The sequence below is a fragment of the Tachyglossus aculeatus genome, chromosome 14, assembly GCF_015852505.1.
Source record: "Tachyglossus aculeatus isolate mTacAcu1 chromosome 14, mTacAcu1.pri, whole genome shotgun sequence".
NCBI lineage: Eukaryota > Metazoa > Chordata > Mammalia > Monotremata > Tachyglossidae > Tachyglossus > Tachyglossus aculeatus.
In genome coordinates, this window is record NC_052079.1 from 29410008 (window position 1) to 29436375 (window position 26368).

The window sequence follows — 26368 nt, forward strand, 5'->3', positions numbered from 1 at the left end:
CAAGCCCATGCTCTTTCCACTGAGCCACACTGCTATTTCTTAAGCACTTACTATGTGCCAGGCACTGTACTAAGTGCTGGGCTAGATACAAACAAACCAGGTTTGACACAGAGCTCACAGTCTTACTCCCCATTTTGTAGATGAGGTAACTGAGGCCCAGAGAAGTACAGTGACTTGTCCAAGGCCTCACAGCAGACAAGTGGCAGAGCTGGGATTAGAACCTATGTTCTTCTGACTTCCAGGTCTATACTCTATTCCCTTGGTAACACTGCTTCTTTTTAGCCTCCCTCCCTCTTGAATATGTGCTATTTAAGGATTGCTTCTTGCTGAGCTGCTTTGGCTAATGTTTGGTCCAAGTTTCATTGATCAGATTCAGAATAGCTCTCTAGTAGTAGTAATGGTATTTATTAAGCATTTACTGTGTGCAGAACACTGCACTAAGCACTGGGTGAGAATACACAGGTGGAAATTCAACATGAACCCCGTCCCTCCGGGGATTTCCAACCTAAGTAACCCCAAAGCAAGGGACCATATCTACATGATGTAATGTGGGCTGATATTTCCATGCATAGTTGATCTAAATAATTTGTTTAAAAAGAAGTTATATAAGAAGAATTTGCTGAATCCTATTTGCCCTTTATATGCTTTTAAGGCACTAAGTATATAATTTAGCACCACCACATATTTAGGACATGGAAAAAAACGGGTAAGGCATAAAATCAGGGTCTGGAAAATTAAGGGTTTTAATAAAAACCAAATGTAATCCTCAGGCTATTGACATTGATGACTACTTGTTGAACACACACCTCTGGAAAGGATGCGGAATTGAATTTCTATTCCTCAGAGGAGTGCAATGGCAAGAAAAATATTCTTAAAGGGAGTTGAATATTGCCCTTTTTCCTCATCCTGACACCACACTTGTGCGCACGTGCACACACACACATACACACACTCACACATATAGAAGCATGCACACACATTCACAGCCAATTAGACCACAAGTTCTCAGTTGGGGTGAATGTAATAGCAGTGGCAGAAGAAAGTAAGCAAAATAGCATGGCCTAGTGGAAAGAGCCCGGGCCTGTGAGTCAGAGGACCTGGGTTTTAATCCTGGCTTTGCCACTTTGCTGTGTGACCTGGGGTGAGTCATTTAACATCTCTGTGCTTCAGTTAGCTCATCTGTAAAATGGGGATTAAGACTGTGAGCCTGATGTGGGGTATGGACTATAATTTTCATGTATCTTCCCCACTGCTTACATCAATGCATGGCACAAACTAAGCACTTAAGAAACATCATTAAAAAAAGATAAAGAAAAAGAAACCAGGATAAGTTGCCACAAATACCATGACTGCCACCACTGGTTGCAGGAATTCCCGGGGCTAACCTGTAGGAACTAAAAGAGGCAGGAAATCTGGGGTACCAATGTCCAGAGCCACTACACTGGTTGCCCCCAGCTTTCATTTCAGTTATCTTTTGCTGTTGCTGCTTCTTTGATATCCTCCATGGCGAGTCCCTGGTCAATGAAGTTGCTTGCTTCTCATATTGCCCATGTAGACTTGTGGGCTCCTTGTGGGAAGGGAACATGACTACCAAGTCCACTGTATCATGTTCTCCCAGACATTTAATGCAATGCTCTCTGCACACAGTAAGCGCTCAACAAAAGTGATTGACATTCCTCACCTCTTCTGCTCTTATGGTATTAAAGCCTGGAATTCCAGTTAGTCAGTGGAGACAGTGTTATAGGGGCAGTAAGCAGTACATCTAATGTTCATGTGTTTGCTCTCTCCTACCCCATCTGCTCTATGTCACAAGACGTTTGGGTCAATATGCATCCAAACCCAAATCCAAATATATAATGAATGTGTGTTGTGGGAAAGTGTGTCTGAGTAAGACTGGTGTCTTAGTCAAGTCAATCATGTAAGACTGGCGTTCTGATTCTATTATTTTGAGCTCCTGTTTCTGCCTCCGCCTCCTCTTATCTCAGTCTGTAAAGTAGACATTTTACTTCTCTCACATCTATGAGAAGCTGATTCTACTTAAATGATATTTTTAACTGTTTTAGGTAGAAGTGGATTCTGCCATTCAGTCTTTACCTTTCTCAAAACATGGCCTATGGATTCAGGATACTGGAGCCATGTATGTCATTGGCACTCCATCAGGACTTATCATTAAGTGGGCTCATGTTACAGGAATTCTAGACATTCAGTATGGCTTGCAGTTTAATATTTCTACCAAGACAGAAGGACTTTGTGGTGAGAATTGCTCTATTATATTCACTTTTGTTTCTCTACAATTTGCACCTGTTATTGCCTTTATACCCTTGAAAAGCCAGAATAGTAGTATCTTTCATCTCCCTTATACTGGAAACTATTGGAGAGGTTGGAAGAGCTATTGACGCTAAATAATTTCGAACTGTTGAAAACATGTAGAAATGTTTACACTGAGGACTTCAATCCCAGATCTCCCATAATGACTCAGAGCATACTCCCTTCCTTTGTTTGAAGCAGAAAAAGGGTCACATCTGAAATACCTGTCCATAAATGTGATTGCTATTTGGAAATCAATAGGGAATATTTACTGTAGGAAATTTCTGTCCAGAACTTCTTAAAATCTGTAGGAAAGTAGCATATTTTACTTCCTCATAAGGAAAAGAATATAGAATGTGGTACATGGATTAAAAAAAACAGTAAATGGAGTATAAAATCTGCCTGGTTGAACTTTCATGTTCTTGATAATCCCCCTCCCATTTACTTTTTTTATAGGAAGTTTTAAAAGCTATGTACAACTAGTCCAGCCTTAGCAGTTAGAAGTTACAGGTGCAGGAAGCATTAATTGTTCTTATCTACTCTGAAGCATTAATTGTTCTCATCTACTCTTTTACATATGCTCTAGATTCAGTTTTTTCCAGAATAGTATTTAATCGAAGCTAATTTCAACATTTGAGATGTGGACAGTGACTAGGGATTCTGAGTTGGTTAGAAAGAAAGTAGGGTCACTACTGGAATTTTGCACTCTGGGCCTATTGGCCAAGTGAATTGGGTTTCAGAACCCTGATAGTGTGATGAAGGAGCCGGTGACAGCCAGACCTGTAGGATAGACAGCAAAATCTCAGGCCTGAAGAAAGCAAAGCTGTGGATAGCTGTGGGCAAGTAGTCAACCATGTCCATATAATAATAATAATTATGATACTTAAGAGCTTACTATGTACCAAGGATTGTTTTAAGCACTGACGTAGATACAAGTCAATCATGTTTGATGCAGTCCCTGTCCCACATGAGGCTCACACTCTTAATCCTCATTTTGCAGATGAGATAACTGAGGCCAGAGAATTGACTTTCCCGAGGTCACATAGTAGACACATGGCTGAGTCAGGATTAGAACCCAGGTCCTACTGACTCCCAGGCCTGGGTTCTATCCACTAAACTATGCTGGTTCTTTACTAAGCCATGCTGAGAAGGTTAATGATGACTGACTCCTGGCACCAGAGTCAACTCTCTGCTCCAAACATTTCTACTTCTAAATCTTACTATGGACCAGTTTAGAGAAGTGAAAATAGCTGTTTCTCAATATAGCTCATTTAATTGGAAAACATTTTGGCAGAAAATGTTTAATAACGTGAACATTCCAGGAGCACAAGAGCAGCTATAGCAACTCTAAGATTGACCCAACCTACTTAGAATCAGCTTCTCAAAATGGAAAGACCACATGGTCAACTTTTCTGGTGAAAGATTCGATAATTAATAACTGTCAGAATCCAAAACTTCAGAAATTTTTTGAATGTGAGCTCAGCTGAAAATTTCAAAACTTAGGTCTTCCCTGAAATAAAGCTTACTTTATTCATTCATTCATTCATTCATTCAATCGTATTTATTGACTGCTTATGGTGTGCAGAGCACTGTACTAAGCTCTTGGGAAGGTACAATACAACAATAAACAGTGACATTCCCTGTCCACAACAAATTTATAGGCTAGAGGGGTGGAGATAGGCATCATTAAAATAAATAAAATTACAAATATGTATATAAGTGCTGTGGAGCTGGGAGGGGGGAAGAGCAAACAGAGCAAGTCAGGATGTAGCATAAGGCAGTGGGAGATGAGGAAAACTGGGGTCTAGTCCGGGAAAGCATCTTGGAGGAGATTCATTCATTCATTCACTCAATCGTATTTATTGAGTGCTTACTGTGTGCAGAGCACTGTACTATGTGCTTGGGAAGTACAAATTGGCAACATATAGAGACAGTCCCTATCCAACAACGGGCTCACAGTCTAGAAGAGGGAGACAGACAACAAAACAAAACAAGCAGACAGTTGTCAATACCATTAGAATAAATAGAATTATAGCTGTATATACATAAGGCTTTGAAGAAGGGGGGAGTAATTGTCTGTCATATTTGAGGAAGAAGGGCATTTCAGGCCAGAAGCGGGACTTTAGAACCTTCACCATGGTAAATAGCTATTCTGAGGAAAATGCTTTACATACCAGTTATTATTACTTACACTATAATCCAGATGCTCCTCAAAAGCCAGAGCTAAATGGAAACCAAATCACTCAACATTAGTGCAGATCATCTGGTAGGAGTGTCCTGCTGTTTATTGTTTATACTGGAGAAATTCCTCTTGATGATCCTTGGAAGGAAGGTGTGAGATGATGAAGTCCTAATGTTTTGTGATCCTCAGTGTGGCATAGGAAGTGGCAGGCTAGTTAGTTACCTGTTTGTTCTTTTCCCTCTCCATGACATCTTCCTGTCTTTTGAGCTCAAAAGAGCTCCCCACAGAAAGGAAGTAGGGTTATGGTGCTTAGTACAGTGCCTGGCACATAGTAAGTGCTTAACAAATACTATTATTATTATTATGAGAGCAGCATTGTGTAGTGGATAGAGCACAGTCCTAGGAGTCAGAAGGTCATGGGTTCTAATTCAGGCTCCAACACTTGTGTGCCATGTAACCCTGGGCAAGTCACTCAACTTCTCTGTGTCTCTTCTGTAAAAAACTGAGGGCTAAGAGTCTGAGCCCAGTGTGGAACAGGGACTGTGTCCAACCTGATTAACTTGTATCTACTCCAGCACTTAGAACAGTGCTTGGCACATAATGAGTGCTTAACAAGTACTATTATTATTATTATTATTATTATTATTATTGGAGCAGAACAGGGGACTAGGAGGACAACAGGTAATCTCACTGAAGGTTTATGGGCTGTGTTTGAGGTGTGATTATAAAAGTGCAACCCCACATCTATTTCTCTTTTCCCTTGCTCCCCAGAACTCTTTGTCCACTTTCTCTAGACAGTAAGCTCATTGTGGGCAGGGAATGTGTCTATCAACTCTATTGGGTTATACTCTTGCGAGCACTTAGTACAGTGCTCTTCTCCCAGTAAAGTGCTCAATAAATACCATTGATTGATTGCATTTCCACATGCTGCCATTGAGAGTTTTTTTAAAAAAAATCTTATTCCCCAATCCAAATTGAGCCTGCTTCATTTATGTTTTTCCTGTAAGAACAATTAGCCCCTAAAAATTACCAACCATTTCTAGGTTTCTGTAATGGCTCTCCAAAAGATGATCTGAAAATGCCAAACAGGACAACGATTGCAAGTGTGGAAGAAATGGAAGCATTTATTCAGACCTGGGAAATGGAAAAATCATATGATGTAGTCCCCAGAAGACAGGGGGCAAACTGCACTGAAGGAGATTGTGCTCCCTGTATAGAGTTGTTAAATAAAAGGATTTTCACTCCATGCCACACTAAAGTAAGTTGAAGAAATCATGAGAAGGAACTGCTACATTAAATGAAACTTAATGTGAATGCACACGACTAGTCATATTGTTTTCCTTTAGACTATAAGCTTCTCCTTTAGACTGTAAGCTCCTTGTGGGCAAGGAACATGTCTACCAAATCTATTATTAGCAGGTTGAAGAGGAGAGTACACACCTGGAATCAACTGTAGATTTCATTCCTAAGGAATCAGACATTTGTTATTGTTCGGGAGGCAGTAGAAGTTTTCGTATTTTGAGAAGCAATCTTTCACTTGCAAACCACTAATGTTTCAGATGCCCAGTAACTAAGTTGAACTATTACAATGTCAAAATCACATGACTCAGGCCAAATTAAAACATATTTCTAGGTTTCCCCTGAAGATTTTTGTGAGAAAATGTGGCTGAACAGTACCTACTTCTGGAACTACGAATGTGACACATTATCTGCATATGTAGCTTTGTGTCACAAACATAATATCTGCATTCAGTGGAGAACACCAGACTACTGTTGTAAGTATTTACTTCTGAATACTAGACTGAGGCACAGAGAAGTTGGGTGACTTGCCCAAGGTCTCACAGCAGTCAAGTGCAAGAAGTGGGATAAGAATTCAGGTCCTTTTGACTCCCAGGCCTGTGCTCTATCCATTAGGGAACACTTTCAGTGCCTGTGGTCCTCTGGAACCTTAAACATTGTGTTTTTATCAAATGTATATTTCTGGACTTAGTTCAGTTTCTATCAGACCCCAGTATTTAGTGTGGATTTTTCCCTTAGCTACTGCCCAATTGTATCTAGTTTTCTGCTTCCTCGGATTCAGGCAACTGTTTTGTGGGAGAAAGAATAGTTTGGGAAAGGGAAAATGTGTACAGGTTTTGTAAGGCCAGCAGCTACTGGACAGCTATTTGCATTTCAGTCAGTTAGTCAATCATATTTTTTGAGCACTTACTGTGTGCAGAGCACTGTACTAAGATCTTGGGAGAGTACATATAACAGACACATTCCCTGCTCACAATGAGCTTACAGTCTAGAGGGGGAGACAGACAATAATATAAATGAATAAAATTGCAGATATATATATAAGCACCGTGGGGCAGTTATGGGGGATGAGTAAAGGGAGCAAGTCAAGACACTGCAGAAGGGAGTGGGAGCAGGGGAAAGGAAGGTATAACCAGGGAAGAAAACCTCTTTCTTTCAAATGAAAAGCTTGCTATCAAAATCCTACATGTGTTTTGCATAAAGCTGTTGTGGCTTTGTTTTACAGTCTTTCTCACAAATCCATTTCTTATGAGAAGCAGCATGAGCTATTGGAAAGAACAAAGGTCTGGAAGTCAAAGGACCATGGTTTTAATTCCAGTATTGCCATTTATTTGCTGTGTGACCTTGGGCAAACCGCTTAATGTCTCTGTGCCTCAGTTTCCTCAACCATAAATTGGGGATTAAATGCCTGTTCTCCCTCCTATGTAGACTAGGAGTCCCATGTTGAGCAAGGATTGTGTCCGATCTGATTATCTTGTATTTTGTCCAATGCTTAGTATGCTGTATGCTGCTTAGTATGTAGTACAGTGCTTTGTGCACAGTAAGTACTCAGTAAATATGATTAAAAGAATGTTTCATACATAGTAACTGCTAAACAAATACCACAATTATTTTTAGAACCCTTAAGGAAAAATCTGCTCTTCTCTGAAGATACAGGCCAACACAGACAGGAGATGTGGTCTTAACTGATGGCAAACTCCATATTCTGGCAATGCTACAGTCAGGGGGAGGGCTTGGAGCATGATGCAGCAGTAGCCAAATTTCCTCTCCCCTAAAACTTGCTCCTCTAGACTCTGGCTTCATTTTCCTATGCATAAATCCACCCTGCAGACAAGTGCTAAATTTGCAGTTTGCTACTTGTAACTTACAGCCTTGACTTGCCCAGAAGGGAAGGAATATCAGCCTTGTGTGCAGCCCTCTGTAGCCAAAACATGCCTGAATTGGTGGTACTACGAGACGGTACCCTACTCATACTTAAGAGAAGACTGTGTGTGCAAAATCGGAACTGTTCTTCACAGGACACACTCAGACCATTGCATTCCAGAGGGAAAATGTGGTGAGTAGCATAGTAGAGAATTTTCTCTCTCTCACTTCCTCCCTTTCTCTCTCCCCCTCTCTTTCTTTCCCTCCCTCTCCTCCCAATCTCATTTCCCTGGCTTTACTTCTATTTGTCTAATATGAGTCTGAAGCCCATTAGATATCTAGCCTTCTAACCTAAAAAGGTCAAGTCAAACAAAAGTAAAGGCTTGGTGGAAAGAACACAGATTTTATTAGGTAATTTCAAATGAAGAATAAAGGGTTTGGACACTCCAACTATGGTTTAATTTTAACTGGACTGGAAGTTCTTTGAGGGCAGGGATTATGTATACTAACTCTATTAGGCTCTCCCAAGCACTTAGGTCAATTAATTGATTTGTCCTGGAAAGGGGTGCTAGTGTTTTAACTTTCTTAGCTGCTTCCTAGTAGGGAAGCAGCCTGGCCTAATGGAACCAGCAGGGGTCTGGGAATCAGAGGACCTATTAGTGTTGTTAGTGTGTTAGTTTCCTCATCTGTAACATGGAGATCGAAAGTGTGAACCCCAGGTGGGACAGAGACTGTGTCCATCCTGATTTGTTTGTATCCACCCCACTGCTTAGGGTAGGGAATGTGTCAATACAATACAACCCTGTTGTATTAAACTCTCCCAAGCATTGCACATAGTAAGTGCTCAATAAATACCATTGATGATGATGCTGATCTATCCCTGTGCTTACTTCACTGTTTGGCACAAAGTAAACATTTAACCAATACCACAATTATTACGATTATTATTATTATTACTTCAGTCACACGTAGAATACTGTGTGCTTGGATAAGATCTATTTTCCTCCCTTTAGCATCAATTTTTATGAATTTTTATGACGTTGTCTTTAGCCTTGTAAGCTCCTGGAGGGAGGAATTAAATACATCTTACCTTGTCTGTTCTCCAAGTGCTTTAATACTGAGTGCTGTAGACATCAAGTGCTCAACAAAAACTGCTCAAGGCAAGGATTTCTCCATCAGTAGTGTCATCTTCAAAATCAAAGGGCAGCTGTAGAACAACTCTGAACAGCTTCTGAGAAATCCAGCGTGATCATTTTTAGTTTAGATTCATTTTTAGGAAATTAAAGCAATATAATTGAAGCCATGTAATAGGAGAATGACAGTATTGTAGTACTCTAAAGTATGTACTGATTTTAATGTCTCTTAATGCCACCTTATTAAAAATACACTTATTGGGTTGAGCATTTAAAAAATTATGACTGGGCTTTACAAAGACATTTTTGCAAAATGAAAGATGAAAAGTTTTTGGCTGTATTTGAAGTGCAAAAGTTCCCGTCAGTGGGAAAAGAATGGTTTTTATTACCACTGCAAAGTGGAGATTCAGATGTAATGCTTTTTACCTTCTCACCCAACCCCACATTGTCTTCTCACTAGGTAATGTTTCTTTGCCAGTCTGGTTGGATGGAGGTGAGGACAAATAGGTATATAAAATAACTTGATCTTTAAAGGACAACTAGAGAAGCAGCTTGGCTCAGTGGAAAGAGCACGGGCTTTGGAGTCAGAGGTCATGGGTTCAAATCCCAGCTCCGCCAATTGTCAGCTGTGTGACTTTGGGCAAGTAACTTGACTTCTCTGTGCCTCAGTGACCTCACTGTAGAATGGGGATTAAGACTGTGAGGCCCCCTGTGGGACAACCGGACCACCTGGTAACCTCCCCAGTGCTTGAAACAGTGCTTTGCACATAGTAAGTGCTTAATAAATGCCATCATTATTATTATTATGATTATTTAACTAGGTATGTTGGAAAACTCAGTTTAAACCAATCAACTGTACTTTCTCTTTTTTCTCCTGGAGGTTATACCCCTTTAAATGTCAACATGGCACTTCTGTGCCAACCGCAAACCTGTTTACTCATTCCACCTGAAGCACTTTTGCAAATGTCGTTTAACATATTGCCTAAGGAGAGGCAGTGTCCTGTAGTGGAAAGAGCATGGGATTGAGGAGTAGGAGGGCTAGGTTCTAATCCAGGTTTTGCCACTTGCCTGCTAAGTGACCTTGGGTAGGTCACTTATCTTCTCTGTTCCTCAGGTTCCTTAACTGTAAAATTAGGATAAAATCCCTATACTCCCAAGGTGCAGGGGAATGTATCTAATAATAATAATAATGATGGCATTTGTTAAGCACTTACTATGTGCCGAGCACTGTTCTAAACGCTGGGGCAGGTACAAGGTTATCAGGTTGTCCCCTGTGGGGCTCACAGTCTTCATCCCCATTTTACAGATGAGGTAACTGAGGTACAGAGAAGTTAAGTGGCTTGCCCAAGGTCACACAGCAGACAAGTGGCAGAGCCGGGATTGGAACCCATGACTTCTGACTCCCAAGCCTGGGCTCTTTCCACAAAACCACACTGCTTCTCTAGCTGTTATATCGTGGTCTCTCAAGAATTTAGTACATCATCATCATCAATCGTATTTATTGAGCGCTTACTGTGTGCAGAGCACTGTACTAAGCGCTTGGGAAGTACAAGTTGACAACATATAGAGACAGTCCCTACCCAGCAGTGGGCTCTGCACACTGTCAGCACTCAATAAATACGATTGACTGACTCTCTTAGACTGCCAGTCCCTTTAGGGACACACACTGGGTTTAATCTGATTATTTCATGTACAGTCAGTACAGTCCTGAGCACAGAGTAAATGGTTAATGAACATTGTCATTATTGTAATACTACTAATAATTGTGGTATTGGTTAGTAATAATGTTGGTATTTGTTAAGCACTTATGTGCCAAGCACTCTTCTAAGCGCTAGGGTAGATACAAGGCAATTAGGTTGTCCCATATGGGGCTCACAGTCTTAATCCCCATTTTACAGATGACGGAACTGAGGCACAGAGAAGTTGAGTGACTTGCTCAAAGTCACACAGCTGACAGTGGCAGAGCGGGGATTAGAACCCACCACCTCTGACTCCCAAGCCCGTGCTCTTTCCACTAAGCCACGCTGCTTCTCTACACGCTTACTACATGCCAGACACTGTTTTAAGCACTGGGGGAGATAGAAGCTAATTGAGTTAGTCCCTGTCCCATAGAGGGCTCCCCATCTTAATACCCATTTTAATAATAATAATAACTGTGGTATTTGTTAAGCACTAGCTACATGCCAGGCACTGTACTAAGTGCTGGGGTGGATACAGCAAATCAGGTTGAACACAGTCCATGTCCCATGTGGGGCTCACAGTCTCAATCCCCATTTTGCAGATGAGGGTACTGAGGCCCAGAGAAGTGAAGTGACTTGCCCAAGGTCACACAGCAGACAAGTGCTGGAGTGGGTATTATTGTCTTCCCTCCCAAACCCTGCCCTCTCCCTGACTTTCCCATCACTGTTGATGGCACTACCATCCTTCCCGTCTCACAAACCCACTTGGTGTCATCCTCGACTCCGCTCTCTCGTTCACCCCTCACATCAAAACCTGCCGGTCTCACCTCCGCAACATTGCCAAGATCCGCCCTTTCCTCTCCATCGAAACCGCTACCCTGCTCGTTCAAGCTCTCATCCTATCCATTCTGGATTACTGTATCAGCCTCCTCTCCGATCTCCCATCATCCTGTCTCTCCCCACTTCAATCCATACTTCACGCCGCTGCCTGGATTGTCTTTGTCCAGAAACGCTCTGGGCATGTTACTCCCCTCCTCAAAATTCTCCAGTGGCTACCAATCAACCTACGCATCAGGCAGAAACTCGTCACCCTCGGCTTCAAGGCTCTCCATCACCTCGCCCCTTCCTACCTCACCTCCCTTCTCTCCTTCTACAGCCCAGCCCACGACCTCTACTCCTCTGCTGCTAATCACCTCACCGTGCCTCGTTCTTGTCTGTCCCGCTGTTGACCCCCGGCCTACGTCCTCCCCCTGGCCTGGAATGCCCTCCCTCCGCACATCCGCCAAGCTAGCTCTCTTCGTCCCTTCAAGGCCCTACTGAGAGCTCACCTCCTCCAGGAGGCCTTCCCAGACTGAGCCCCCTCCTTCCTCTCCCCCTTCTCCCCCTCCCTATCCCTCCCGCCTTACCTCCTTCCCCTCCACACAGCACCTGTATATATGTATATATGTTTGTACATATTTATTACTCTATTTATTTATTTATTTTATTTGTACATGTTTATTCTATTTATTTTATTTTGTTAATATGTTTTGTTTTGTTTTCTGTCTCCCCCTTCTAGACTGTGAGCCCACTGTTGGGTAGGCACTGTCTCTATATGTTGCCAACTTGTACTTCCCAAGCGCTTAGTACAGTGCTCTGCATACAGTAAGCGCTCAATAAATACGATTGAATGAATGAATGAATGAATGCTTAGTACGGTGCCTGGCACTTAACAAATACCATAATAATTATTATTATCATTATTGTATTCCCAGCTCTGCCACTTGTCACTGTGTGACCTTGGACAAGTCATTTGACTTGTATGTGCCTCAGTTTCCTCATCTGTAAAATGGGAATTCAATTCCTGACCTCCCTCCTACTTAGACCGTGAGCCCCGTATGAGACAGGAACTGTGTCTAAACTGATCAGCATGTACCTACCCCAGGGCTTAGAACAGTGCTCGGTACATAGTGAGCGCTTAACCAATACCATCTTTATCATTACTGTGTGCTCTGCACGCAGTAAGCGCTCAATAAATATGATTGAATGAATGAATTATTGTTATTATTCCCTGGACCCATTGTGATCTCCTTGGGGCTGGGTGAAAGGTGAGGAGGCTTGAAGATTGAACAAGGTTGGGAGAAGAACATTCCAGTGTCACCTCCTGGTTGGCCTAACGTGCCCAAGTATGCCAGGATGAACCTTTGCTAGCCCCACGACAATCGACAGACCCATGCATGGACAGGGAATGTATCTCGTTATTGTTGTATTGTACTTTCCCAAGTGTTTAGTACAGTGCTCTGCACACAGTAAGTGCTCAATAAATACAATTGACTGACGGGACTATTTGATTTTTGTTACTGGGGACATGAAAATACAATAGTGTAATGTAGTGGATAGAGTACAGGCCTGGGAGACAGAGGGTCATGGGTTCTAACACTGGCTCTTCTGCACTTGAATGCTCTGTGACCTTGGGCAGGTAACTTCACTTCTCTGGGCCTCAGTTACCTTATCTGTAAAATAGGGGTTGAGACTGTGAGCCCCATGTGAGACAGGGATTGTGTCCAACCCTATTTGTTTGTATCCCCCCCAGTGCTTAGTACAGTGCGTGGCATATGGCAAGTGCTTAACAAATATTATTATTATTATTATTATTACCCCTTATGTTCTAATTTACTTGTCTTTGTGATCATTTTCCAACATCTTCCATTCTTTTAGGGAAGATTAAATTTTCTGGGTTTGAGTAGGTGATGGAAGAGATGAATAGCAGATCAATCATTCAATCAATCAGTAGTATTTATTGAGTGCTTATTCTGTGCCAGGTATTTGTAAGAGCTTGAAAGAGTAAACTATGGTTAGTAAACACTAACCCTATCCTCAAAAAGATATTACATTCTAGTGGGGGAGACAGACATTAAAATAAATTACAAATTGAATGAAGCAACTAAAGAAAGGGATGAGTTATTGGAAGACAAGAGGCAGACTAGACTATGTGTACTAGGAAGGTCCAGCAGTACATTTTATAATAAAGTTTTCAAATGCAGGAGGAAAAATGTCAGAATTTGTGGAATGTTTATGTTTGTGAATAGTCTTTTGGGTCAGTGAGAAGTTGGGTATCGCTGCATTCATCAAAAAAAGATATCACAAAAGGAAACTTGTGGTCACTAGGTTTATCATAGAATACAGGTTTTCTGAAAAATGGACTCACAATGCATTTTGGGCAGTACATACATCCAAGTTCTTTATAAAGCAACAACCATAATTACTGTTTGATTGGTACTGCTTTTATTATCTCACTTAGATTTTCACCAAGTATATTTATTTTCCATAACTGCAATATTGAGGTGGTTATCCTCAGACAGTATAAACTTGTGGCATTTTTATGTATTTTAAAAATTAAGTAAAATATGATGAAATATTTGGGGTTCTCTTTTAAATATAATTTTTTAAAAAGAAAGAAGACAAAAGATAATTGCAAGAGTCAGCCAATTTACATGAGAGGTCTGCTGGGTGAACTTGGGCAAGTCACTTAACTTTTCATATGCTTCAGTACAGTATCTGGCACAGATACCAGTAAAAAAAAAAGGCGTTAAATGAAAAACCTGTTAAATGTAGCAAACCAAAAGGGGTATTCAATATGAGAAGCAGCATGATTTAGTGGATAGAGCATGGATCTGAGAGTCGGAAGGTCCTGGGTTCTAGTCCCGGCTCCTCCACATGTATGCTGTGTGTCCTTGGGCAAGTCACTTAACTTCTCTGGGCCTTAGTTATCTCATCTGTAAAATGAGGATTTATAGCATGAGCCCCTCATAGGACAGAGACTGTGTCCAACCCGATTTGCCTGTATCTGCCCCAGTGCTTAGTACAGTGCCTGTCACATAGTAAGTGCTTAATAAAAACCATAATTATTATTATTATTATTTATTATGAATGGTACATATCTTAAAATAGTGGTGGACTGAATTTTAAAAGCCGATCAAAGTAGGCCTAGGGTGTTGTTCTGGGGTAATGATGAACATGTGAAATAAATGGAAGAACTGCTTAGTCTTCTTTAGTGATCAAAGTCAATTATGAGAATGAAAATGTTGTTTGTCTCCGCTAGCATGTACTGATCACGAAGGCCAACCACACTCTGCTGGTGAAGTTTGGAATGGAGCCTGTACTGGATGCTGCATGAATAAGTGTTTGGAGAATGGAAGCATTATTCACATTGAACCTGAGTGCAGTGATGAGCCACATCCTGCTTGTGAACAAGAGGGTGAAGTCATCATCAGAATAATTGAAAAGACATCATGCTGCCTGAAGACAGTGTGCAGTATGTATACTGGCGTATACTTTTCTGAACTGTAATCAATCGATCGATAAATCCTAAGTATTTATTGAGTGCCCAACCAAGCTAAGCACTTTGGACAGTACAGTAGGTGTTGGGTATGTAATCTCTGCCCACAAGCAACTTGCAATGTAATGAGGGAGAAAGTCTCACAATGTACAGGTTGGAGAAAGAAATATTCAAATAACAGAGCATGCCACTCAGTGTACAAAACGCAACAGGAGGTTGTAAATAGAAAAAGGCTGAGATGGTAGTTGAGAGGATGAAACCTATAGAAGGAAAGAAAATACTAGATATACCTCTATATAATAATGATATTTGTTAAATTCTTACTATGTGTCAAGCACTGTTCTAAAAGCTAGTATAGATACAGGTTAACCACATTGGGCCCAGTCTCTGTCCCACATGGGGATCAGATTCTAAGTAGGAAGGAGAAATATAAGTAGGAGGAAGGACTGGTATTGAATCCCCATTTTATCCCCATCCCTATCTTCTAGACTGTGAGCCCACTGTTGGGTAGGGACCGTCTCTATATGTTGCCAACTTGTACTTCCCAAGCGCTTAGTACAGCGTTCTGCACACAGTAAGCGCTCAATAAATATGATTGATTGACTGATTTTATAGATGGGGATACCGAGGCACAGAAAAGTTGTGACTTGCATAGCAGACAATTGGCGGAATCAGGATCAGACCCAGGTCCTCTGACTCCCGGGCCTGTGTTTTTCCTGTGGGCCATGCTGTGTCTCTGTATAAATAATAGTGCCTTGAATTTACCTAGCATTTTTATTTCCCATAGCACTTTCAATTTCCATATCTCATTTTTGTATACACCACGTCCCTGTGAGGTAGCAAGAGAAGGGTATTTTACCACAGTTTGCAGATGAGAAGCAACATGGCCTAGTGTATAGAGGATGGATCTGGGAGTCCTAAGGACCTGAGTTCTAATTCTGCTCCACCACTTGTCTGCTGTATGATCTTGGGCAATTCATTTCTCTGGGCCCCAGTTACTGCATCTCTAAAATGGGGATTAAGACTGTGAGCCAATGCGGGACAGGGATTGTGTGCAACTTGATGAACTTTTATCTGCCCCAGCACTTAGTACAGTGCCTGATGCATAATAAGTGCTTAACAAATACCATAAATTGAAAAAAGAATAGGATTTGATGGCAAAGGGAGGCAAGGTAGCCAAGCTGGGAGATGACAACAGCCTAGACCTACATAGTGGCCATTTGGATGGAAAAGGAGAGGGAAGGGGAGAAATAATAATAATTATGGTACTTGTTAAGCAATTAGTATGTGCCAAGCACTGTTCTAAGCGCTGGAGTAGATACAGGGTAATCAGGTTGTTCCACGTGGGGCTGATACTTTTAATCCCCATTTTACAGATAAGGTAACTGAGGCCCAGAGAAGGTAAGTGACTTGCCCAAGGTTACATAGCAAACAAGTGGCAGAGCCAGGATTGGAATCCATGTTCTCTGACTCCCAAGCCCGTGCTTTTTCCACTAAACCATGCTGCTTCTCTGTGCTGCCGAGAAAGTGAGAGGGAATTGACAGGATCTTGCAATAGTCTGAGACATGACAGATTCAAGGAGTGGGTTCCAGGACAGGAGGCTGGTGCGAGCCTGGGGATTGGAGTTAGACTTGGATTGAGTTGTACTGGAGAGAAGGATGGTGAAAAAGGGCATCAGAATCACTGAGAATAGCAGGGGCAGATGCCTTAAAGTGGTAGATATGGATGATGTGAGCTTCAGAGGAGGAGAAGGTGAGGAATGGCAGGGGTGGGATGGGATGAAAGTGACATTGGCAAGTAGGTGGGCTACAGAGCAAGACTGAAGATAGAGCACAGGGGATCTTTTTGGGGTGCAGGGAAAGATTGGATGGGTTGGCTGGTTGGGTTAGGTAGGAGGAAACGGGAAGGGAGGACTGAGATGGGAGAGGAATTGAAGCAAAAAGCAAAATCTGTTACTAAGGTAAAGAGCCCAAGAGTTCAGAGCTGCCCATTAAAAAATTCCTTAATTAATTCCACCTTCTCTGGGTTATGTCATCCCATCAGTCACTTGAATTTAGTCTTTATTTTCTTGTAGTTAATTATTTCTGTGTGCTCATTTACTTGTGTCTATTTTCTCATGCATCCATTAAACAATCATACATTTTTGCTTAGTAACTCCCCCATCATCTGGTAAACAACTTAATGGCTGGGCCAGAATGATGATGATGATGATGATGGTATTTGGTAAGTGCTTACTATGTGCAAAGCACTGTTCTAAGCACTGGGGGGATACAAGGTGTTCAGGTTGTCCCACGTGGGGCTCACAGTCTTAATCTCCCTTTTACAGATGAGGTAACTGAGGCACAGAGAAGTTAAGTGACTTGCTCAAAGTCATACAGCTGACAATTGGCGGAGCTGGGATTTGAACCCATGACCTCTGACTCCAAAGCCTGGGCTCTTTCCACTGAGCCACGCTGCTTCTCTAATCTCTAATCTCAGAATCATTTATTCATTTATTCATTCAGTCAGTCGTATTTATTGAACACTTACTGTGTGCAGAGCACTGTATTAAGCACTTGGGAGAGTACAATACAACAGTAAAAAGACACATTCCTTGTCCATAATGAGTTTACAATCTAGAGGGGCTTTTACACCTTCGGTATATTCCCCAGGCTCTCAGTACAGGGCTCTGGACACAGCAGGCACTAGAGAAAGACTATTAATCCTGGCATTGTTGGAATTTCTCTTCAGCTTGCTTTGCTTTCAGTCCCTCTCTGTTACCCCTCAAATTCCCAACTCTCTTTCCCATCACAAAACAGTATTTGGTCTCTGTTCTCTGCCCACTTCATATTCAGCTAAAGCATGAACAGCTTAGGTGTGGTTCATTGTTTTGTAATCCTGCTTTGTCAGCTGTTGATAGGGCATCATTGTTAACAATCAGGTTTCCATTAGAGGCAGAGTTAGGGACAGAGAAAGAGAAGTTGAAAAGGGAAATAGGAAAACCATCATTAGGGGAAGCTCTAAAGTGGAGTCCTCTTTAAAATGCCGGGACTCCAGGGTTCTTGGTCTGGTTGCTTACTGTAGATCTGGTCATGTGCTCTGATCACAGTAATTTTAGATTACAGATTCATCAGATAGAGAATCAGTGTGGCTCAGTGGAAAGAGCATGAGCTTAGGAGTCAGAGGTCACGGGTTCTAATCCAGCTCCCTCACATGTCTGCTGTGTGACCTTGGGCAAGTCACTTAACTTCTCCGAGCCTCAGTTACCTCATCTGTAAAATTAAGACTGTGAGCCCCACGTGGGGCAACGTGATCACCATGTATCCCCCCCAGCGCTTAGAAAAGTGCTTTGCACAAAGTAAGCGCTTAACAAATGCCATCATTATTATTAGTCACCAGTTTTTGATGGTCATCACTGTAATATGAGTCAAAATGCTTGACAAAAATGTGTTTCTTCATTCCTTTTATTTCTTCAGATTGTAACATGACTTTGTGTGAATCTGTTCCTCCAACATGTAAGAAGAGTGAAAAACTTGTTTCAGGTTATAATCCCCTTTCATGTTGTCCACAGTATCGATGTGGTAAGTGAGCTACCAAAAAGGTCTGTTGCAAACAAGGGATGAGGGTCTAAAAATACCTTTCTGGAAACTTGAATTAGGACCTGCTTGGGCAAATCTTGCTGAATGGGGACAACTGTATTTCTGATCCTGTTTTTCTTAATTTCAAAAATGTAACATCACTGTTCATCTTCCCGCAGAATGTGACCCTTTAGCATGCCTCAGTGCTTTACAGCCAGAGTGCAGAGATGATCAGTTCATTGTTGAAATTAAGCAAGAGGACACATGCTGTTTCTCCAATGTCTGTGGTAAGAAAGTTCTTTAGGTTGGTAGAATTGTAGGTAAACAGGACAGTCAGTGAGATATCTTCTATTTTGTGGAGATTTTGTGACATTTAACACGCTTCAAATTCAATATTTCATTCATATCATGCTCAAAATTGGCATGGAAATCTGTGGCAAAGTAGTGGGAAGTTTGAACATTACAAGAGGGAGGAATACTACCATGCCATAAACAATAAACACAGAACCTGAATTGTTTTTAAAAGGTCTTGGAGATTGATAGGGGGTTTACCCATCCTGACTCAAGCTATGGGATCACGCACAAAATATCTGGTTCATTATTATCTATGAATAAACTTAAAATTAATATTAAGAAGTATTCATAACTCCATTAGTGCAAGGAATACATTCTTGATGAATACACATTAAAGCAAACTTGCACGTATTAAGCACAACCATTTCTTTCAAGTTCTGTCCAAGCAGACACATAAAGTTGGAATGATGTTCCCTAGTTTCCCAATAGAGTTCTATCACAAAAGCGAGAAATGAGTCTCTTTTCTGAGAAAATGAAGGACTGTAGATGGAATCAGGTGCACTGTTATTGAATGTTGAACATTAGCCCTACTCCTGGTTAAATCTTCATTATCTTTGTCTTCCCTTTGTCGAAGAACTCTATAACAGGCAATGCATAGGATATTTTCATGTTTGCCAATGTGTTTAGGCACTAATGAACATCTGGAGCTCAATGCTTCCATTTGGTTTATTTTGTACACTCTTTAGTTTGTGACCCCTGCACGGACCCTATTCCACAATGCATGGAGGGAGAAATTCTCACTGTGGATCTGAAGAGCACACGCTACTGTTGTCCTAAATACTACTGTGGTATGTTTATTTTAATTACAAATTCCTAAAGGTCGAAGGGTTTTGGCTGAATTATTTCACTAATTCAATCACATTTAACATTCTCTGTATATGTATGTATGCATATATATGTACTTTTACATATTTTAGTGGTATTTGTTAAGCACTTCCTCTGTGCCAGGCACTCTACTAAGCACTGGGGTAAATACAAGACAATCAAGCTGAATACAGTCCATGTCCCACATGGGGCTCAGAGTCTTAATTCCTGTTTTATGTATGAGGAAACTGAGGCACAGAGAAGTGAAATGTCTTGCCCAAGTTCACACAGCAGACAATGGTGGAGCTGGAATTAGAAGCCAGATCCTTTGATTCCCAGGCTCATGTTCTTTCCACTAGGCCATAATAAATACTACTAATAATAATAATCATGATATTTGGTAAGTGCTTACTATGTGCCAGGCATTGTAATAAAAGCTGGGGTGGATACAAGCAAATGGTTGGACCCAATCCTTGTCCCACATGGGGTTTACAATCTTAGTCCTCATTTTACAGATGAGGGAACTGAGGCACAGAGAAGTTAAGTGACTTGCCTGAGGACACTCAGAAGACAAGTGGCATAGCTGGGATTAGAACCCAGGTCCTTCTGACTCCCAGCCCCAGCATTTCAAAAGACAGGCATTTTAGAACACAATATTAATTACATTATTGAATACCACCATATAGGAAAAAAGAATCCCTCTTGATTCAAGTATTTAACATTTTTTAGTTTGTGAGGAAAACCGCTGCTCCATACCCGTGAACTGCACAGCTGATATGAAACTTGTGAAAGAAGAAATTTCTGGGCAATGCTGCCCAGCATGGCACTGTGGTAACTATGATTTTGTTTGTCTTATAGTTTACTAGCTTAATAACTATAGATGTATATAATTGATTGCCTCTTTCTTTTATAGAATGTAGCTGTGGCAACCTAATCATACCAACATGTAAAGTGGTAAGAGCATTTATTTTGGATTGAATTAGTGGGTAAATATTTCTTCCCATTTTCCTTTCTTGAATTTTTATTTTCAAATTTTGGACAGTGGATAGAGCATGGGTCTGGGAGTCAGAAGGTCGTGGGTTCTAATCCCGGCTCCTCCAATTGTCTGCTGTGTGACCTTGGGCAAGTCACTTCACTTCTATGTGCCTCAGTTCCCTATCTGTAAAATGGGGAGCGTGACTGTGATCCCCAGGTGGGACAGGGACTGTGTCCAACCCAATTTGCTTGTATCCACCCCAGCACTTAGTACAGGGCATGGCACATAGTAAGCGCTTAATAAATGCCACAGTTATTGTTCTCTGGGTCTCAGTTACCTCATCTGTAAATTGGGGCTTAAGAATGTGAACCCCATGTGGTACATGGACTTGTGTCTACCCCAAAGTCTCCTAAATATATATATATATATATATATATATATATATATATATTATATATATATATATTTATGCATATAATATATTTTTTATATTTATAATATATATAATATATATAATATATATATTTATTGCATATAATACATATGCAATATATCCCTAATGGATAATTTGAGTAGTTGTAGTGGCTTTAATGTGTTTAGCATAGAAGTAGGTGTATACATTTTGTCTTGGCCAAGTGTGATGTTAGCCTATGTGAACTAAATGTTATTTTTTATCAATAGGGTGAAGTTCAGAAAATAGACCCTAACTTTCAAAGTGCTTGTGGATGCATCCAGTATTCTTGTGGTAAATTTTCTTTTCTTACACTTTGTTTTTTAAGTATCAATAAAACAGAATTTGCACCTAGAGGTTCCTGCTGTTTGGGGTAATAGGAAAAAAAAATCAAAAAATGATTTCCACTTTTTATTATTATTTCTTATAACAGCAGTCCCTTTTCAATTACTCTGTGACTGCTCTTGAGGGTACAACATCCAGAATAATTTTTCTACTTACTATTTTGTCAGTCAAATGGGTGGAAACTTATTCTGCACTGAACTCATGGTTCCAGCTTCCCTGCTCAGTTTCATGCAACTCATTTTCGTGCTAATTTCTATCTTTAACTGGAGAAATTTAATGAGTGGAATGACCACGTTATTCCTTTGCCCTTTGGGGCTTATCATTTTCTGGACTTTATGAGTAATCTAGCAAAGTGAAAGTATGGGCAAACACTCATACATGCAAGTGTATGGGTTTTTGTCTCTATAGACAATCATACACCCCATTAATTTTCTCATAACAAACCATTTCTCTGTGGCTTGTATTGTATTATTGTATTTGTATTGTACTTTCCCAAGCACTTAGTACAGTGCTTTGCACACAGTAAACACTTAATAAATATGATTGAATGAATGTATAAATTGATTTTGATATATGATCTGTCAGTGATGGTAATTCCTTAGGTCCTTCAGTTTAATTCAGGTTTGCCACAGGAAATAACTGGCACAGTTGATTCCAAATATATGCAAATCAGTTTTCAAAACAGGACACCTACCTATTGTGTGGCATTTTTGGCTGTTGTACGTTTTTCAAGTTACATAAATTTATGTGGTGCCTTGATTAGATTTTACGTTCTGAGAAGAGAACTGAGTGGGAAGTCAAAAGAACAATTGGTTTGCATTAGATACCAGATTCTATATTTTGAAGAAGGTAGAAATTCACTATGAAGCAAACCAGTAGGGTGCTATCAATAACTAAGTTCTTTTCCTTTTTTTTGAAGTTTTGAGGCATATTGGAATGACAACCCAAATTTGAGTAGACTCAATTTTCCTATGAAAAGTGAGCATGTTCTCTTCCTACTGACTGATTTAATGACTGCTTTTTCCTTAGAAAAGGATAATGTATGTTTATTCCAAGAAGTAACAGTTTTGAATCCTCGTCAGTCACTGATTCAGTATTTGGATGGGGAACTTTGTCAAACAATACACTGTTTAGAAGAAAAAGATTACAAAACAGGCTATCATACTCTGGATTTTACAGTAGAAAACTGCTCAAAACAATGTGAAGCTGTGAGTATTTTGTAAAAATTAGCTTTGGTGGCATGTATGTATCCCAGTGTCTATTTAAGTGATGGAAGTAGCAAAAATGCATGTACAGTTGATTTTTCATCATAATAGACTGCTTATAAATTAAAATATTTAAAACACGTTTCCATATTTCTCTTGGCCACTCATCAAATATGTAATCATTTATTTCAAAATTATTATATTGGAAGTTCTTTTCAATTGAAACAGAACTGGAAATGTACCTATCCTGCTTCAGAAAAATAGTACAACACAAATTATGACACATAATATCATAACTGTATTTTAGATCTAGCTTAATGGTACCTTTCTTCCACTCCTTTCTTGTTGAGCTATTTCTCAAATTAAAATAACCTTGCTATACCTCATTTCAAATATCCATTGAAAGTTCCCACTCATTTAATAACATCCCAATACCGTTTATGTAACCTTCGAAGTAGCAATTCATGAGAAGCATTAAATAATTATATTGGGCAAGAAAGGACTAATTATTGGTTCATTGTTTCACACAGTATCAGATATACAATCCTCCTTCTAGTCATGATATATGCTGTGGAAGCTGTAAAAATGTGTCATGTGGTTTCTACACGGAAAATGGAACAAAAGCTGTATATGAGGTAGGATCCCATACATTGTAAGTGTTAACAATCTGTTGCTGTACTGAGGGTGGGACTGTCTTGAGTCCAAGATGCTGGTAATCAACCAATCATATTTATTGAGCACTTTCTGCATGCAGAGCATTGTACTAAGTGCTTGGGAAAGTACAGTATAGCAGAGTTGGTAGACATGCTCTCTGCCCAGAAGGGGTTTACAGTCTAGAGGCCCCACCGTTACCACCTAATCCCTGTAAACAGTAATAATAATAATAATTATAGCATTTATTAAGCACTTACTATGTGCCAAGCACTGTTCTAAGTGCTGGGGCAGATACAAGGTAATCAGATTGTCCCTCATGGCACTCTCAGTCTTAATTCCCATTTTACAGATGAGGTTACTGAGTCACAGAGACATTAAGTGGCTTACCCAAGGTCACACAACAGTCAAGTGGCGGAGCTGGGATTTGAACCCATGTCCCCTGACTCCCAAGCCCATACTCTTTCCACTAAGCCACGCTGCTTTTCACCAGGCCAAACACCTGCTGCCCCTCGGATCTTGGCTAGTAGAGCCAGCCTGGAGCAACCATTTATGTCCACAAAATTCCCCTTCAGTCAATTATGATTGTAAACTCAATAGTTATGGGAAATTGAAACTTTCATTCATTCATTCAATCGTATTTATTGAGCGCTTACTGTGTGCAGAGCACTGTACTAAGTGCTTGGGAAGTACAAGTTGGCAACACATACAGATGGTCCCTACCCAACAACGGGCTCACAGTCTAGAATGGGGAGACAGACAACAAAACAAAACATGTGGACAGGTGTCAAGTCATCAGAATAAATAGAAATAAAGCTAGATGCATATCATTAACAAAATAAATAGAATAGTAAATATGTACAAGTAAAATAAATAGAGTAATAAATCTGTAAAAACATATAGGTGCTGTGGGGAGGGGAAGGAGGTAGAGCAGGGGTGATGGGGAGAAGGAGAGAAAAAAGGGGACTCAGTCTGGGAAGGCCTCCTTGAGGAGATGAGCCCTCAGTAGGGCTTTGAAGGGAGGAAAGAACTTTCTTATAGAGAAGCAACACATTTTGAGGTAGAGATCATGATTGGAATTTGTCCTATTTTTTTTTAAGGCAGGAACTACGTGGACATCTAACTGCACTAAATACGAGTGTGCCAAGACCTCCGTGGGGGCTGTTCTTTTGAGTTCTGAAGTTATCTGTCCCAATTTTAATGAGACTGAATGTATAAAGGTTTGTACTTTGAGTTTTTTAAATGATTCTAGCTAATATTAGATAAAGAAGCAGCATCGCCTAGTGGATAGAGCATCAACCTGGGAGTCAGAAGATCTGGGTTCTAATTCATTAAGTTGTATTTATTGAGCACTTACTGTGTGCAGAGCACTTCCAGCTTTGCCCCCTGTGGTCTGCTCTATGTCCTTGGGCAAGTCACTTAACTTCTCTGGGTCTTAGTTATCACATCTGTAAAATGGGGATTAAGAGTGTATGCCCCATGCAGGGCAGGGACTGTGTTCAATATGACAATTTATTATCTACCCCAGCTCTTAGTACAGTGCCTGGCACATAGTAAGTGCTTAAACATATCTATATCTATATATATAGTATATATATATATATATATATATTCATATATATATATATATATATATATATATTCGACTTCAACAACGCTTTGAGAACCTACTAAACAAAACATTTTCAAATACAAATGTTGAACTTTGAACCTCCTGTTTAATTTATACATTTAAAAATTAAGGATTTAATGGATCTACTGCTGCTGCTGCACTTCCAGAATAAAATGGTGAACTGACATCCACTGGAAAGGTTCTGGACCTCTGAAGCAGCAACCCTGAGCCCCTGTGGGCTTTAGGGAGGTAAATTATAAACTGGAGCATCTCAGTTATACCAGCAGAAGAGCAAAGCTGGTTCCGGGCAGAACAAACTCCAGATTTCTGGGAATTATTGAAGGCCTTTAGAGCATGAGCCTGGGAGTCAGAAGGACATGGATTCTAGTCCCACCTATGCCACTTGTCTGCTGTGTGACCTTGGGTGAGTCACTTCAGTTCTCAGTGCCTTAGGTACCTCATCTGTAAAATGGGAATTAAGACTATGAGTCCTATATGGGACAGGGACCGTGTCTGACCCAATTTGCTTGTATCCACCCCAGTGGTTTGAACAGTGCCTGGCACATAGTAAGTGCTTAACAATTACCACAATTATTATGCTTATTATTAATAATAAGCACTATGCCTTGCTTGCAACTGCATCCCCCAGAGATTTTTAAGACTCTCACTCATCCCCCCTTCTACAGTTCATGAGACACTGCTAAGACACCAGTGAGTTGAATGCAATGAGCCAAGCATTTTAAAGTTCATCTTAGTCCCACCAGGCTGTTTGGGGTGAGGCAAGATTTGCCTGATTTTGTTGGCAGCATCCCTGAAAAATTGAGAAAGGTCCTAGATAATCATCCATCCTAAGATCAGGAAGATCAGTTGGTTCTGCACTTTGATACCCTTTCACCATCAGAAGTTGTTCAGGTCAGAATTTTGACATCCTGAAGTGTACCTGGTGGGGATCCTTTTTTATGGTATTTGTTACTATTATTATTATTATTATTAATAATAATAATCATAGTAGTATTTGTTAAGTACTATGTGCCTGGCACTGTTCTAAGCACTAGGGTGGATACCAGCAAATTAGGTTGGATACAATCCCTGTCCCATGTGAGGCTAAAAATCTTAATTCCCAGTTTACAGTTGAGGTAACTGAAGAACAGCAAAAGGAAGTGACTTGCCCAGAGTCATGGAACAGGCAAGTGGTAGAGGCAGGATTAGAACCCAGGTCCTCTGACTCCTAGGCCCATGGTCTTTACATTAGATCAAGAGTGTCTGTTAATATTGTTATATTGTACTCTCCCAAGCACTTAGTACAGTGTTCTGCACACAGTAAGTGCTCAATAAATATGATTGACTGACTTGTCCAAATCCTGAGGGAAGGAAGAAACCAAGCATTACCTGACCTCCAAAGTTCTTGGGATCTGCGGATCTCCTATAGTAATCTAGGCCACTGAGAGCCTTCACTGATGGTAGAGCACAACCCTATTCCCTTCAGGAAAACCCTATGGCCAAACTGATCTCCCCAAGAATTCAGCAGAACTTGATTGGGAAGTGACTAATAGTGTCCGTCTCCTGCTGTAGGCCGTAAGCTACCTGAAGGTAGAGGTCATGTCTACCAACTACATTGTATTGTACTTTCC

The 26368-nt window shown here is 40.6% G+C and overlaps 1 protein-coding gene across 1 annotated transcript in view; it reads left to right on the top strand.

The window, feature by feature from the left end:
• OTOGL (otogelin like) overlaps nucleotides 1-26368 on the top strand; it is a 158357-nt gene that overhangs the window by 125752 nt on the left and 6237 nt on the right. Inside the window, exons 40-53 of the mRNA XM_038756063.1 lie at nucleotides 2064-2253; nucleotides 5533-5747; nucleotides 6123-6264; nucleotides 7659-7844; nucleotides 14545-14757; nucleotides 18238-18342; nucleotides 18519-18626; nucleotides 19380-19481; nucleotides 20227-20328; nucleotides 20411-20451; nucleotides 21155-21218; nucleotides 22299-22477; nucleotides 23005-23109; nucleotides 24226-24345. Of these exons, the coding sequence (XP_038611991.1) occupies nucleotides 2064-2253; nucleotides 5533-5747; nucleotides 6123-6264; nucleotides 7659-7844; nucleotides 14545-14757; nucleotides 18238-18342; nucleotides 18519-18626; nucleotides 19380-19481; nucleotides 20227-20328; nucleotides 20411-20451; nucleotides 21155-21218; nucleotides 22299-22477; nucleotides 23005-23109; nucleotides 24226-24345 (1872 nt within the window). The remainder of the gene's footprint in view (nucleotides 1-2063; nucleotides 2254-5532; nucleotides 5748-6122; nucleotides 6265-7658; nucleotides 7845-14544; nucleotides 14758-18237; nucleotides 18343-18518; nucleotides 18627-19379; nucleotides 19482-20226; nucleotides 20329-20410; nucleotides 20452-21154; nucleotides 21219-22298; nucleotides 22478-23004; nucleotides 23110-24225; nucleotides 24346-26368) is intronic.